At 46.2% G+C, this 13,374-nt stretch overlaps 1 protein-coding gene across 6 annotated transcripts in view; it reads right to left on the bottom strand.

The window, feature by feature from the left end:
- Nucleotides 1–13,374, bottom strand: part of MAP7 (microtubule associated protein 7) — a 143,971-nt gene that overhangs the window by 20,121 nt on the left and 110,476 nt on the right. For all 6 annotated transcript variants that reach the window (XM_069975005.1, XM_069975004.1, XM_069975000.1 and 3 more), the window contains 3 exons: nucleotides 11,524–11,701; nucleotides 11,212–11,404; nucleotides 4,714–4,794 (listed from right to left, as the gene is read on the bottom strand). In XM_069975005.1, the coding sequence (XP_069831106.1) occupies nucleotides 4,714–4,794; nucleotides 11,212–11,404; nucleotides 11,524–11,701 (452 nt within the window). The remainder of the gene's footprint in view (nucleotides 1–4,713; nucleotides 4,795–11,211; nucleotides 11,405–11,523; nucleotides 11,702–13,374) is intronic.

Here is a 13,374-nt window from a genome sequence, read left to right on the forward strand (position 1 = left end):
AGAGTAAACAAACAAGACAAAAATTTCTAAGAGCTAGAAAAAATGGTACTTTCCCCTGTTTAGCATGCCAGAACTGTAGTGCCATTATTAAAGGTGATCAAGTGATGCATCCGACCAAGGGTTACCCAATCAAAATCCGGGGGTGGCATACATGCAATTCTAAACAGGTAGTGTACATGTTAAAATGTCCCTGTGGGAAAGTTTATATCGGACAGACAATGAGACCGGTGAAAATAAGATTGAACGAACATCGGAGTGCAATAAGAAACTATGCCCAAAAAATCAGCATAAAAAATGAGAAAGAAAAAAACTTCGGGGAAACCAGTGTAGCTAGACATTTCCATCATTGTAAACACCAAATCAGCGAATTAAGATGGATGATATTAGAGGAGGTAGAGTGTACCGATAGTGGACAGACACAGCGTAAACTACTACAACGGGAGGTGTATTGGATTAGCAAGATGGAAGCACTGAACCCAAGAGGGTTAAATGAAGCATGTAATTTCAGTGTTTTCCTGTAAGAAGCTATGATGTAGTAACTAGAAGGAGGTTTATTCCGTTAGAAATATGATATTTTTCCATGTTGTCTAATTTATTTTATGTCTACTTTTAAACAGATCTCAGATCTCGCGAGAGGTCGGGGTATATATATTGGTGATGGGTCACACATGAGTTAGGCTTGACAAAGGGAGCTGCTGCTCTCGAAACGTCGCGTACCCTGCATGGAAGCTGGACTTCTACTCCCAACCGGGAAGTGTGTCCTGATGGCTGAAAGCTGAACTAAGGACGCATAATAAGAGACTCTGCTACTGTTTGCCACTGGGTGATGTAAAATTTAAATGACTTTGCTCAATATGAGACATGTAATTGTCCGTGAAAGAAATATATGAAAGAGTAAAGAAGTCAGAAGCATTCCAAATAATCACTGATTAGTGAGTGTGTGTTCATTTGTTGCTTTGTACTGAATCTGAATGTGGGCTGTGGAGCGGCCGAATTGAACACACATGTGAGTCCCAGTTGGTAGGATCCCATTCACACATATATAGCCACATTATAATCCGCCACTGTACTGTCCTCGGCTGATGCGCGGCTGCCGGGGGTGTCCCGTCCTATCCCCGGCAGCGCGCGCATCAGAGAGCTCCCCGTGCGCCTGTGGCTGTGACTTTCAGGGTACGGGGAGCTCTCTGATGCACGCGCTGCCGGGGATAGGACGGGACACCCCCGGCAGCCGCGCATCAGCCGGAGGCTGCAGAAGGAGTGAGGCTCGACTGGGGAACGGACGGCAGGTGAATTGCGTGTGTTTTTTTTGTGTGTTATCTGCACAGGGAGGGGAGGGGAGTGGAGGGGGAGGCGGAAGAGGGGGACCATCTATAAGGGGGGGATAGGAAAGAGGGGGGACCATCTATAAGGGGGGGATAGGGAAGAGGGGGACCATCTATAAGGGGGGGATAGGGAAGAGGGGGACCATCTATAAGGGGGATAGGGAAGAGGGGGACCATCTATAAGGGGGATAGGGAAGAGGGGGACCATCTATAAGGGGGATAGGGAAGAGGGGGACCATCTATAAGGGGGGATAGGGAAGAGGGGGACGATCCAAGGGGGGGGGGGAGAGGAAAGAGGGGGGACCATCTATAAGAGGGGGAGAGGGAAGAGGGGGCCAGCTATAAAGGGGGGGAAGAGGGGGCCAGCTGACATCCTCTGTGCTGCTGTGACCTTCCCTATAGATCAGCACCCTCCTCTCCTGACATCCTCTGTGCTGCTGGGACCCTGCGACCTCCCCTATAAGATCAGCACCCTCCTCTCCTCACATCCTCTGTGCTGCTGTGACCCTGTGACCTCCCCTATAAGATCAGCGCCCTCCTCTCCTGACATCCTCTGTGCTGCTCGGACCTCTCCTATAGATCAGCGCCCTCATCTCCTGACATCCTCTGTGCTGCTGTGATCTCCCCTATAGATCAGCACCCTCCTCTCCTGACATCCTCTGTGCTGTTCGGACCTCTCCTATAGATCAGCACCCTCCTCTCCTGACATCCTCTGTGCTGCTGTTACCCTGTGACCTCCCCTATAGATTCAGCCCCCTCCTCTCCTGACATCCTCTGTGTTGCTCGGACCTCTCCTATAGATCAGCAGCCTCCTCTCCTGACATCCTCTGTGCTGCTGGGACCTCTCCTATAGGATTAGCACCCTCCTCTCCTGACATCCTCTGTGCTGCTGTGACCTCTCCTATAGATCAGCACCCTCCTCTCCTGACATCCTCTGTGCTGCTGTGACCTCCCCTATAAGATCAGCCCCCTCCTCTCCAGACATCCTCTGTGCTGCTGTGACCCTGTGACTTCCCCTATAGGATCAGCCCCCTCCTCTCCTGACATCCTCTGTGCTGCTGTGACCCTGTGACCTCCCCTATAGGATCAGCACCCTCCTCTCCTGACATCCTCTGTGCTGCTGGGACCTCTCCTATAGTATCAGCACCTCCTCTCCTGACATCCTCTGTGCTGCTGCGACCTCCCCTATAAGATCAACCCCCTCCTCTTCTGACAACCTCTGTGCAGCTGTGACCTTGGGGTGGGGGTGGGGGGGAGGGCGGTTGCAACAGCAGGAAACCAGACGGCAATATGTTTATTGGTGGCAACAGCGGGTGAACAAGTGGCAATATGTTTATTGGGAGCAGCAAGGGACCAACCATTATGTTTATTGGGGCCAGCAGGGAGGGGAGGCAGGCAGTGTTTATTGGGGACAGCGTGGGGGGGGGGCAGTAGCGGACTATAATGTGGGCGGTTTGGGCGGATTGACCGGAGGGGGGGGGGGGGAGGCGGGGGGATACAAATTGGGTCGACAGCCCGGGGCCCAGGGTACATTTAATCCGCCACTGCATTTTACACACACTATATGGGTAAAGACTTCAGTCTGGTGAGGTTTGTACTCTGGCCCAGTGGCGTAGCAACCAGGGTCGCAGCGGTCGCCGCCGCAACCCGGCCCGCCGCGACGCCCCCCCCCCCTTGCCACTGCACTGCCCCCCCATGGATCACTCTTGTGACCGCAAGCATTGTTTTGCTTGCGGTCACAAGAGCGGGCTCGTCCGGGCCCCCGGCTGATGTGCGGCTGCCGGGGGTGTCCCGTCCTATCCCCGGCAGCGCCGCGCATCAGTGAGCTCCCTGTGCCGCCTGGGGCCCGGATTTCCGGCACAAGAAGCGCACGTCAGAGACGCTTCCTGTGCCAGAAGTCCCAGCCCCGGCGTACAGAGAGTTCACTGATGCGCGCGATTCCGGGGATAGGACGGTACACCCCCGGCAGCCGCGCATTAGCCGGGGACCACACAGCGCCTGAAGAAGAAGAGGATCGCCGGGGGAGCGAATTGTTAGGTGAGTTTGTGAGTCTGCTTGGGGAAGAGGGGGCATCTATAAGGGATGGGGGCATCTATAAGGGATCGGGGAAGAGGGGGGGGGGGATCTATAATGGGGGAGAGGGGGCCATCTATAAGGGGAGAGGGGGGCATCTATAAGGGATGGGGGAATAGGAGGGGCCATCTATAAGAAATGGGGGAAGAGGGGGCATCTATAAGGGATGGAGGAAGAGGGGGGCATCTATAAGGGATGGGGGAAGGGGGGGGATCTATAATGGGGGAGAGGGGGCCATCTATAAAGGTGGAGGGAGAAGAGGGGGCCATCTATAAGGGAGGGGGAGAAGAGGGGGCCATCTATAAGGGAGGGGGGAGAAGAGGGGGCCAGCTATAAGGGGCGGGGGGGGGAGGGGGCCATCTATAAGGGGGGGGCAACATGCAGTGGAGGCCATCTATATATACTATAAGGGGGGTCACATAGTGTCAGGGCTACCCACTAAATGAGGGTGTAAAGGGGCCAATACAGATGTGCAGTTTGTAGAGAGATGAGGATGGTGACAGTGTGAGGAGCCTAATATGTCTGTCTGGCAGATTCTGTGGATTCGTGGCTCGGAGAAGTTCTCTTAACGGCCCAGGGCAGATGGAGAAGAAGAAAATGAAAAGGGAAGAACTCCAATCAGAGAAGACGTCCCCTGTGAGTCATCTGATATAACTGCACTGTAATGTATATGGTGTATACAACCTGTGCGGAGCTGCGTCCACCTCTATATGACTGGATGAGGTGATACTGATCTGTGTACAGTGGATCTTATTCAGTAGCAGCGGTGGTGTTAGTCAGTATGTGGTGGTAATATTTGTTACGCGTTATCTGGTACTGTGTTTTATTGGATTTAGTATACTGGATTTGGTCAGTAACAATGTGGTGGTGATGGTAGTGGCTGGGGTGTGGCGGTAATATTTCCCCCTTGTATACTGGTATTATGGGCAATATTGGTCTCAGTGTACAGGATTTGGTCAGTAACAGTATGGCGGTAATATATATGGTGATAATATTTTTTTCTTTCTATATGCAGGTGTTATTGGTAATATCTGTCTTGCGGTATATATCTATCTATATACACACATACACCTACCAGTAGCATTACTTGGTCGTGAAAGGGGGGGCCCAAGTTGACCTCTCGCATCAGGGCCCAGGAGACATTAGCTACGCCCCTGCTCTGGCCTATAGGTCATTTATGGAATACATGCATATGTGCTGCTGCAACATGTACATTGATTTAAGTATATTAACAACTCAAAATATGATGTGCCAGGTCCTAACACAATGTTTTGTAGCAATTACATAATTATTACATCTTTCATAAATAACTAGTTACCTTCTTCCTCTCCGAACGTTCCTGCTCCTCCTTTTGGAAATGTTTTTCACGTTCTAACCTAATACGGTCAGCTTCTTCTTTCTAGATAGTCAATGACAAGAGGCAATTATCATAAAAGGCTTTATGGCACATGGGCAGGTAATTCAACAAAACTTGGGGCTGTGCTCTACCTTTCTGTAAGAGAACGTGAAGGTAAAAAGGGAAGGAAGGGAGGTAAATAAGACACACGGATCCTACCATCAGTATAAAAAAAAAGGATTGAGGATTGCTCTAAAAACCATGTAGTTGTGCGGGATACAGTTCTTAATGTAGGGTGGGAGCAATTTCATAATGGGTTACCAAAGGCGACTCAAAAAGATTAGTATTTTGCGCACCTGTCAAAATTTTTGGGTACGGTAACGTTATGCGAACACTCAGCATTTGATTTCCCACAGAAGTTGGATGCCGCCTTAGGAAGTCCTGGAAAACATGGATACAGCCAGAGGCTCTATCCATATTTTCAGGGCAACACTAGGGTGGCATCAATCTTCTGCAGCCACAGGTAATCAAACGGCAAGCCCTTGGATAATGTCGCCGTACCCAAACATTTTGACAGGTTTACTCAACACTAGTAAAGACGTTTCCACCCAATCCATCCAAGTGTACTTTCAGGGAGTTAGCCAAAGGAGGGTTGGGAGGGAAATGTGTAAGGGATATGTGTGGTAGCCAAAACATAAAATTCTGTGACAAACTGATTTGATTTTGTAGCAGTCTGAAGTGATCAGCGGGAAAGGGGGTGGGGGGGGTGGTGTCACCCGAGTCACCCCTGCACCTGGAGCAGGCTGGGATGGGGAGGTTGCCCATATAAAAATTACATTAAGGTGTTACCTTAATAGTATCCTATTGGAAAATACATTTTCCAATAGGATACTAAGGGAGTAAACTTAAATTCAGTGGGTATCCCTTCCAAGTCACTGATTGGCTGGACAATCGCTAAACCAGATCGTGATGTTGCAGCTGGAAGAGCCGGGTATGTGACCCACCCGGTTTCCAGTCGGAAATTACATCAGTCCGTGGTACCCGAGTGCGGCGCTACAGAGTCCAGGTCAGTTTACTTTATTATTATTCTGCACACCCCCTGCCTTCTTCCATTTTTTGAATTTGAGGGTATAAACCCACACACCGTATACGCAGCGTATTTACTGCTGCGATACGCAGCAAATACGCAACAAATACACAACAAATACGCAGCAGATTAGATCTAAATAACTGAACACAGCATCAAATCTAAACCATCAAATCTGCTGCGTATTTGTTGCGTATCTGCTGCGTATACGGTGTGTGGGTTTGTACCCTTATAGTAGTTTTCTATTAGGCACTTTAGTTTAAAGGACACCTGTCATCCCCCCGTGCCGGGGTGACAGGCTCCCGACCCCCTGTTAGATCCCCCTATACTCACGTGAACCCGCCGGGCCCCGCTTCCTGAGCCGGTCGGGTCACGGAGATATCAGCGCCCGAAGCCCGGCGCGCGCGCTGACAGCAGAGTCAGATGCCCATAGAGAATGAATGGGGAGTCCGATGCTCCGTCATTCTCTATGGGCATTGGACTCATCTCTCAGCGCGCGCGCCGGACTTCGGGCGCTGATATCTCCGTGACCCGACCGGCTCAGGAAGCGGGACCCGGCGGGATCACGTGAGTATAGGGGGATCTAACAGGGGGTCGGGAGCCTGTCACCCCGGCACGGGGGGTGACAGGTCCTCTTTAAGTTTGGAGAAGTGAAGAGGGAGAAAGTAGAGGGTGACCATTTTGTTATGCCATAGTTGGTGGATGTGTAGTCAAGAGCGGATTAAAAGAATAGTTGCTGCAAATTAGGCCCTTAGTGTGAGTGGAAAATAGCCAGAAGGAGGCATAGCAAATCATCCCATCCCTGTGGGGCCAGAGAGTGAGTAAGTGAAAGCGCATAGCTTTGGGCTTGTACAGTCATGGCCAAAAGTTTTGAGAATGACACAAATATTATATTTTCACATGATCTGCTGCCCTCTGGTTTTTATGTGTGTTTGTCAGAGGTTTTTATCACATACAGAAATATAATTGCAATCATATTATGGAGCAACAAACTGACAGTTAGAATGAGTTAATGCAGTCAATATTTGCAGTGTTGACCCTTCTTCTTCAGGACCTCTGCAATTCTCCCTGGCATGCTCTCAATCAGCTTTTGGACCAAATCCTGACTGATAGCAGTCCATTCTTGCACAATCAATGCTTGCATTTTGTCAGAATTTGTTGGTTTTAGTTTGTCCACCCGTCTCTTGATGATTGACCACAAGTTCTTAATGGGATTAAACCCTTCAAGACCAAGCCTATTTGCACCTTAATGACCAGGCTCATTTTTCAAAATCTGACCTGTCTCACTTTATGCTCTTATAGCTCAGTGATGCTTTAATGTATGCTAGCGATTCTGAGATTGTTTTTTCGTCACATATGGCACTTTATATTAGTGGCAAAATTTGGTCACTACTTTGTGTGTTTTTTGTGAAAAACATCAAAATATCCTGAAAAAAAAAAAAAAAGCATATTATGAACTTTGAAATTCTCTGCTCCTAAAAAAAGAAGTCGTACTTTTTTAGGGTCTTACACGACTTAGAAATGTATCAGCAAATTAGCAAATTTTCGTGAAAGTTTCCAAAACTGATTTTTTTAGGGACCAGTTTTTGTTTTTTTTTTTAATTTAAAGTTTTTTATTTTCAAAGACAAGAAAAGAGAGTATACAATACAAATGGAAACTCGGGACGGCAAGTCCCTCTGGGGGGAAGGGGTAAATACAAGGAATGATGGAAATGCACAGAATGCAATCGTAATCGTGAACTGTAACAAAGAACAGTAGGAATGTCAACATCCGTAACATGACCAGAAAAAACGGGATCAGTATTCCGGTCGATCTCAGCATAAGTCATTACAAAAACAATGTACTATCATATGCAAGCTGTACTGCAGAGATAGGAGAGACAGAAGCAAGAAGACGACAAACAAAACACACTGGACAGGAGAGGACAAGACAACAAGAGAATCATAAAAGAGAGGCTGTCCCTGGTGGCAAAAGAGGGGGGGGGTACCCTTCGGGCAACTAGGGACAGAAGGACGGTTTCAGGCCGTGGCGGTTCTATAAGAATCAGAATCCAGGAATAGGAGCCATTGGCCCCAAGTGGCCGTGTACCTCTTCACTGCTGCCGGGGTAACAGCAATGAGGTCCTCCATGTGATGTGTCTGGGCTATTTCCGCAAACCATTCGTCAATAGTCGGAGGGTCGACGGATTTCCATTTCCGAGGGAGGACTGACTTGGCAGCTTGGAGCAGATGGCGTGCCAGAGATTGGGACCAGTTCTTTTTTTTAAGTTGATTTAGGAGGTTTGTATACTGGAAACCCCCATAAGTGACCCCATTTTGGAAACTAGACACCTTAAAGAATTAATCTAGGGGTATAATGAGCATTTTAACCCTACATGGGCTGGAGTAAAGTATTCACCATTAAGTCGTAAAAAAATGAAAAATTTAAATTTTCCAATAATATATACGTTTAGATTAAAGTTTCACATTTTCAAAAGGAACATGAGAGAAAAAGCACCCCAAAATTTGTAACGCAGATTCTCTTGAGTACAACGGTACCCCATATGTGGGCATAAACCACAGTATGGGCACACAGCAGGGCCAATTAGCTTTTCCATTGCAGATTTTGCTGAAGAATTTTCCGAGCGCCAGGTGCGTTTGCAGAGCCCCTGTAGTATCAGCAGAGAGAAAAACCCCCATAAGTCACCCAATTTTGGAAAGTACACCCCTCAAAGAATTCTTCTTGGGGTAGGATGAGCATTTTGACCCCACAGGTGTTAGAGGAAAGTATTTAAAATTAGACAGTAAAAATGAAAAACTCAAATTTTTCCAATATGTTGGTTTAGTTTGAAATTTCAAAATTTCACAAGGAACAGGAGAAAAAATGTACCCAAAAATCTGTAACGCAGGTTCTCCTGAGTACAACGGTACCCCATATGTGGGCATAAACCACTGTATGGGCACACAGCAGGGCTCAGAAGGGAAGGAGCGACAATTTGCTGGAGCAAAATTGCAGCTAGTAATAGTTATTAGAATAGCACGGTTACTAAAATAAAATAAAAAAATGAGATTACAGGCAACCTGGGGGTGGTTACAGGCAACCTGGGGGTGGTTACAGGCAACCTGGGGGTGGTTACAGGCAACCTGGGGTGGATACAGACAACCTGCTGTGGTTACAGACAATCTAGGGTGGTTACAGGCAACCTGCTGTGGTTACGGGAGACATGGGGTGGTTACGGACAATCTGGGGTCAATGTGGTTACGGTTACGAGTAATCTGGGGGTTTACGTGCAATCTGTCGTGATTACGGACAACCTGGGGCGGTTACGGGCAATCTAAGGGGGGTTAGGGGTAATTTGGGAGTAAACTGCAATTATTACTATAATAAAAAGTGTGTGTTTTATTTTTTTGTATGTTTGTCACTTTTTGTACTTTTACACATTCATTTTCACTTTATTACTATGATTACTGTATTCATAGTATAGTGACAGAGACCAAATTGGCCTCTGTCACTTTAAATTTTCAGAGTTGGCTGGTTCTGGAGCGCATGCGCACTTCAGAAGCAGCCTGGACGTCCAGGAGGAAGGACCTCCCAGGATCAGGTGAGTATATTGGGAAGGGGGGGGGGGGGGTGACTGGGGGACAAGGGGTGACTTGGGGGGGACAGACCTCCGGTGGCGGAGAGCATGGGGCTTTCATTCATTTTAACATTTTGATCACTGTGAACCACTGTGAGCCACCGCGGGGAGAGGGGGTTAGTTACCAGCCCACTAGGGGGGGGCTGATCTGGGGGCTGATTTTACTTATTTCATCTCCCCCCACCGTGGATTCATGGTGGGGGGAGATGAAAAGCACAGGAGGCGCCGGCCCATTATTGACCACTGTATCGGCGGTCACTAAGGGGTTAATGAGGGTCGGCTGCGGGATCGCAGCTGACTCATTACCTCCGGTGCTGCATTCAGATGAGAGTGGGATTGCTATCTCTGCATCGATCCCGCTCTCATCATAAAGCCCTGTCAAAGCAGGAACGTATATATACATTCTTACTGCACGGGGTATGTGCAATAGGAACGTATATATACAGATTGCTGACGCGAAGGGGTTAAGATCTGGGGAGTTTCCAGGCCATGGACCCAAAATCTCTCTGTTTTGTTCCCTAAGCCATTTAGTTATCACCTTTTGCTTTATGGCAAGGTGCTCCATCATGCTGGAAAAGGCATTGTTGATCGCCAAACTGCTCTTGGAGGACATTCTGGTACCATTCTTTATTCATGGCTGTGTTTTTAGGCAAGACTGTGAGAGATTCGATTCCCTTGGCTGAGAAGCAACCCCACACATGAATGGTTTCAGGATGCTTTACAGTTGGCATGAGACAAGACTGGTAGTAGCGCTCACCTCGCCTTCTCCGAATAAGCTGTTTCCCAGATGTCCCAAACAATCGATTCATCAGAGACTTTACCCCAGTCCTCAGCAGTCCACTCCCTGTACCTTTTGCAGAATATCAGTCTGTCCCTGATGTTTTTTCTGGAGAGAAGTGGCTTCTTTGCTGCGCTCCTTGAGACCAGGCCTTGCTCCAAGAGTCTCCGCCTCACAGTGCATGCAGATGCACTCACACCTGCCTGCTGCTATTCCTGAGCAAGCTCTGCACTGCTGGTAGCCCGATCCTGCAGCTGGAACACTTTTAAGAGATGGTCCTGGCGCTTGCTGGTCTTTCTTTGGTGCCCTGGAGCCTTTTTGGCAACAATGGAACCTCTCTCTTTGAAGTTCTTGATGATGCGATAGATTATTGACTGAGGTGCAATCTTTCTAGCTGCAATACTCTTCCCTGTTAGGCCCTTTTTGTACAGTGCAATGATGACTGCATGTGTTTCTTTAGAAATAACCATGGTTAACAGAAGAGAAACAATGATGCTGAGCACCAGCCTCCTTTTAAAGTGGCCAGAAGTGTCATTCTTACTTAATCATGACAGATTAATCTCCAGCCCTGTCCTCATCAACACCCACACCTGTGTTAATGGAGCAATCACTGAAACAATGTTAGCTGTTCTTTTTAAGGCAGAGCTGCAATAATGTTGAAATGTGTTTTGGGGGATAAAGTTCATTTTCTAGGCAAATATTGACTTTGCAAGTAATTGCTGTTAAGCCGATCACCCTTTATAACATTCTGGAGTATATGCTAATTGCCATTTAAAAAACTGAAGCAGTAGACTTTGTAAAAATTAATATTTGTATCATTCTCAAAACTTTTGGCCACGACTGTAGAAAATTTCTAGCATGCCTGAAAAAAATGTGAACTTTTTGGATCCACTGACACTGCTAGATTTTCACATTTTCACATGTGGAATCATACTGAAATCAATTCACACATTAAACACAGTACTATGGCTATAAGGTGAAAATATGACTAGACATACTTGTTTCTGAAGACGTTCTGCTTCCTCACGTTCCCTCTGCTCCTTTTCTTCTGCTTGTTGTTTCTGTAACCTTTCCCTTTCCTGACGCTCATTTTCCTCCTTCTCTTTTCGCTCTGCCTCTTGCTGTTTTGCCTCCTCCTCTCGGTGAGCTCTTTCCATGGCTTGCCTTTGAGCTATCTCCTCCTTTTTCCTCCTGAAACAATTGTCATTATGTATCACCAATATTTACAATGTAGAGTCCCGATATTTTGCACCATAATTCTGCACCATCCTCCAAATTTAGGTATAGACTATACAGTATATAAACCTTACCGTTCTTCAACTTCTTTGTCTCTCTTCTCTTGCTCTTCCCGCTCCCTTTGTTCTCGAGCGAGTCTTCTCTTTTCAGCAAGAATTCTGGTTGCTTCTCCTGGGTCAGTGGTTCCAGCAAATGGTTTGTTTGTCACAGTAGGCGATGCTAGAACAGGCGTTGTTGGCAATGATGGAGGACCTTTGATAGGAAAATCATGATTATAGGATCAATATAAATATATCGGGGGAATAAATAATAAAGTGAAATGTGTTTTATGGAAATCAAATGATTTAACCTTTTCACTGTTTACTGACAGGTAAAACTACAATTAAAAGTCTCATGACATTTTAGCGCGCCCAACTTTTCAACACATATGCATTGAAAAGTATAGGAATAATCTGTATGTCTGGGTGATTCCTCATAAAACTGAGAAAAAAAATAGACCCGGGCTCTGAGGCATAAAAAATAAAAGCGGTTTTCGCATCATAAAAATTAAAGAGAACCAGTCGCCATGCTACCTAAGCTACCATCATCCTGGACTCCACAAAGATATATATCAATCTGCTCAGTTCTTCTAGCTCTATAACATGATGGCGATAGATTAGATAGCAATGTCTTTGCCCTTACCTAAAACGTATACATGTGCTATATTATAATTATGGAAACCACCAAACATCTGGAATCAAAGGTGGCTCACAGCACATTATTTGTTGTGTTTATGATGGTATGTGTGTATCTTAACATTTCATGATTTTATTTTGAGTGCAATGTATGTAAAACTTTTTTGGGAAAAAATTGTGAACCCTGTTTATGTCTCTGCCACTGACTGGATAAGGAGGAGAACTTCGATGTCATTAACCTGAACCCGTAAGCAGCTACACAGCAGGGACGGAGTGGCATAGAAGAAATCTACAGATTTACAGAAAAATATGAGGGCTTACTTTTTTGAGAGACCAATTGTACTTTGTAATTACACTAAAAACTAAAATTGAAAATAAACCACAATTTTTATAATTTGGGTCTTGTTTTTACATCATTCAGCGTGTAGTAAAACTGACATGTTGTTTTTTTCTTCAGGTTAGTATGATTACAACAATAACCAATATTTGTTACCACCAGCATCACATACATACCTGCTGTGTGATCTGGCATGTTGCTGAAAAACGCTCTTTATACCAGGCTGACAGTCTCAAAGAGGAGGGTCTGTGACACTGTCAGCTCCCGGCCTGCTCTCTGGACATCACTGTCAGTCATTTTGGAGGTGGTGGGCGGCAGCCTGAAGACACAGCAGCAACCAGAGAACGGGGCGGGACATGTCAAAGGTTTATGATAACGACAGGTACACTTTAAAGGAGGGTTTGGCCTATTTTTGAAGGGTGGATACATGTTTATGGGAAGCCCATATCTTTCTTTTCCCAACAGCCTTTCCCTAATGACTTCATGGAACCCCTGTGACAAAAACTAATATGGAGGTTAGGTTAATTATAGCGATTTTATACTGTTTTTGGATTTAATTATTTTTTTAGAGATGCTTGATGGGTTTAATGGTTTAGAAAGTATAGTGTACCTGGATTGATAACTGTCTTGAAGGAAATGTATGACCTAGATTTATTTTTACCAATCTAATCCAGGTAGGAGAATGTTGTTTTTTTTTCTAATGATTTCTATTTTCTGTATTTTTTTAATTAATTGTCAGTACATTATTTTTTAAATGCATTTAGCGGAACGCTTTACAGCAATCCCCATGACCATAGACACAATGAACATCTCCAGACCATATTTTATGGATGCGACACAGAACAGGAAGCTTCAGCTTAGTTTTAAGCCTAGTGGCCAAACTGAAAACTCCCAAGATTTGAGGACTAATTTAT

The sequence above is a fragment of the Dendropsophus ebraccatus genome, chromosome 6, assembly GCF_027789765.1.
Source record: "Dendropsophus ebraccatus isolate aDenEbr1 chromosome 6, aDenEbr1.pat, whole genome shotgun sequence".
Lineage (NCBI taxonomy): Eukaryota > Metazoa > Chordata > Amphibia > Anura > Hylidae > Dendropsophus > Dendropsophus ebraccatus.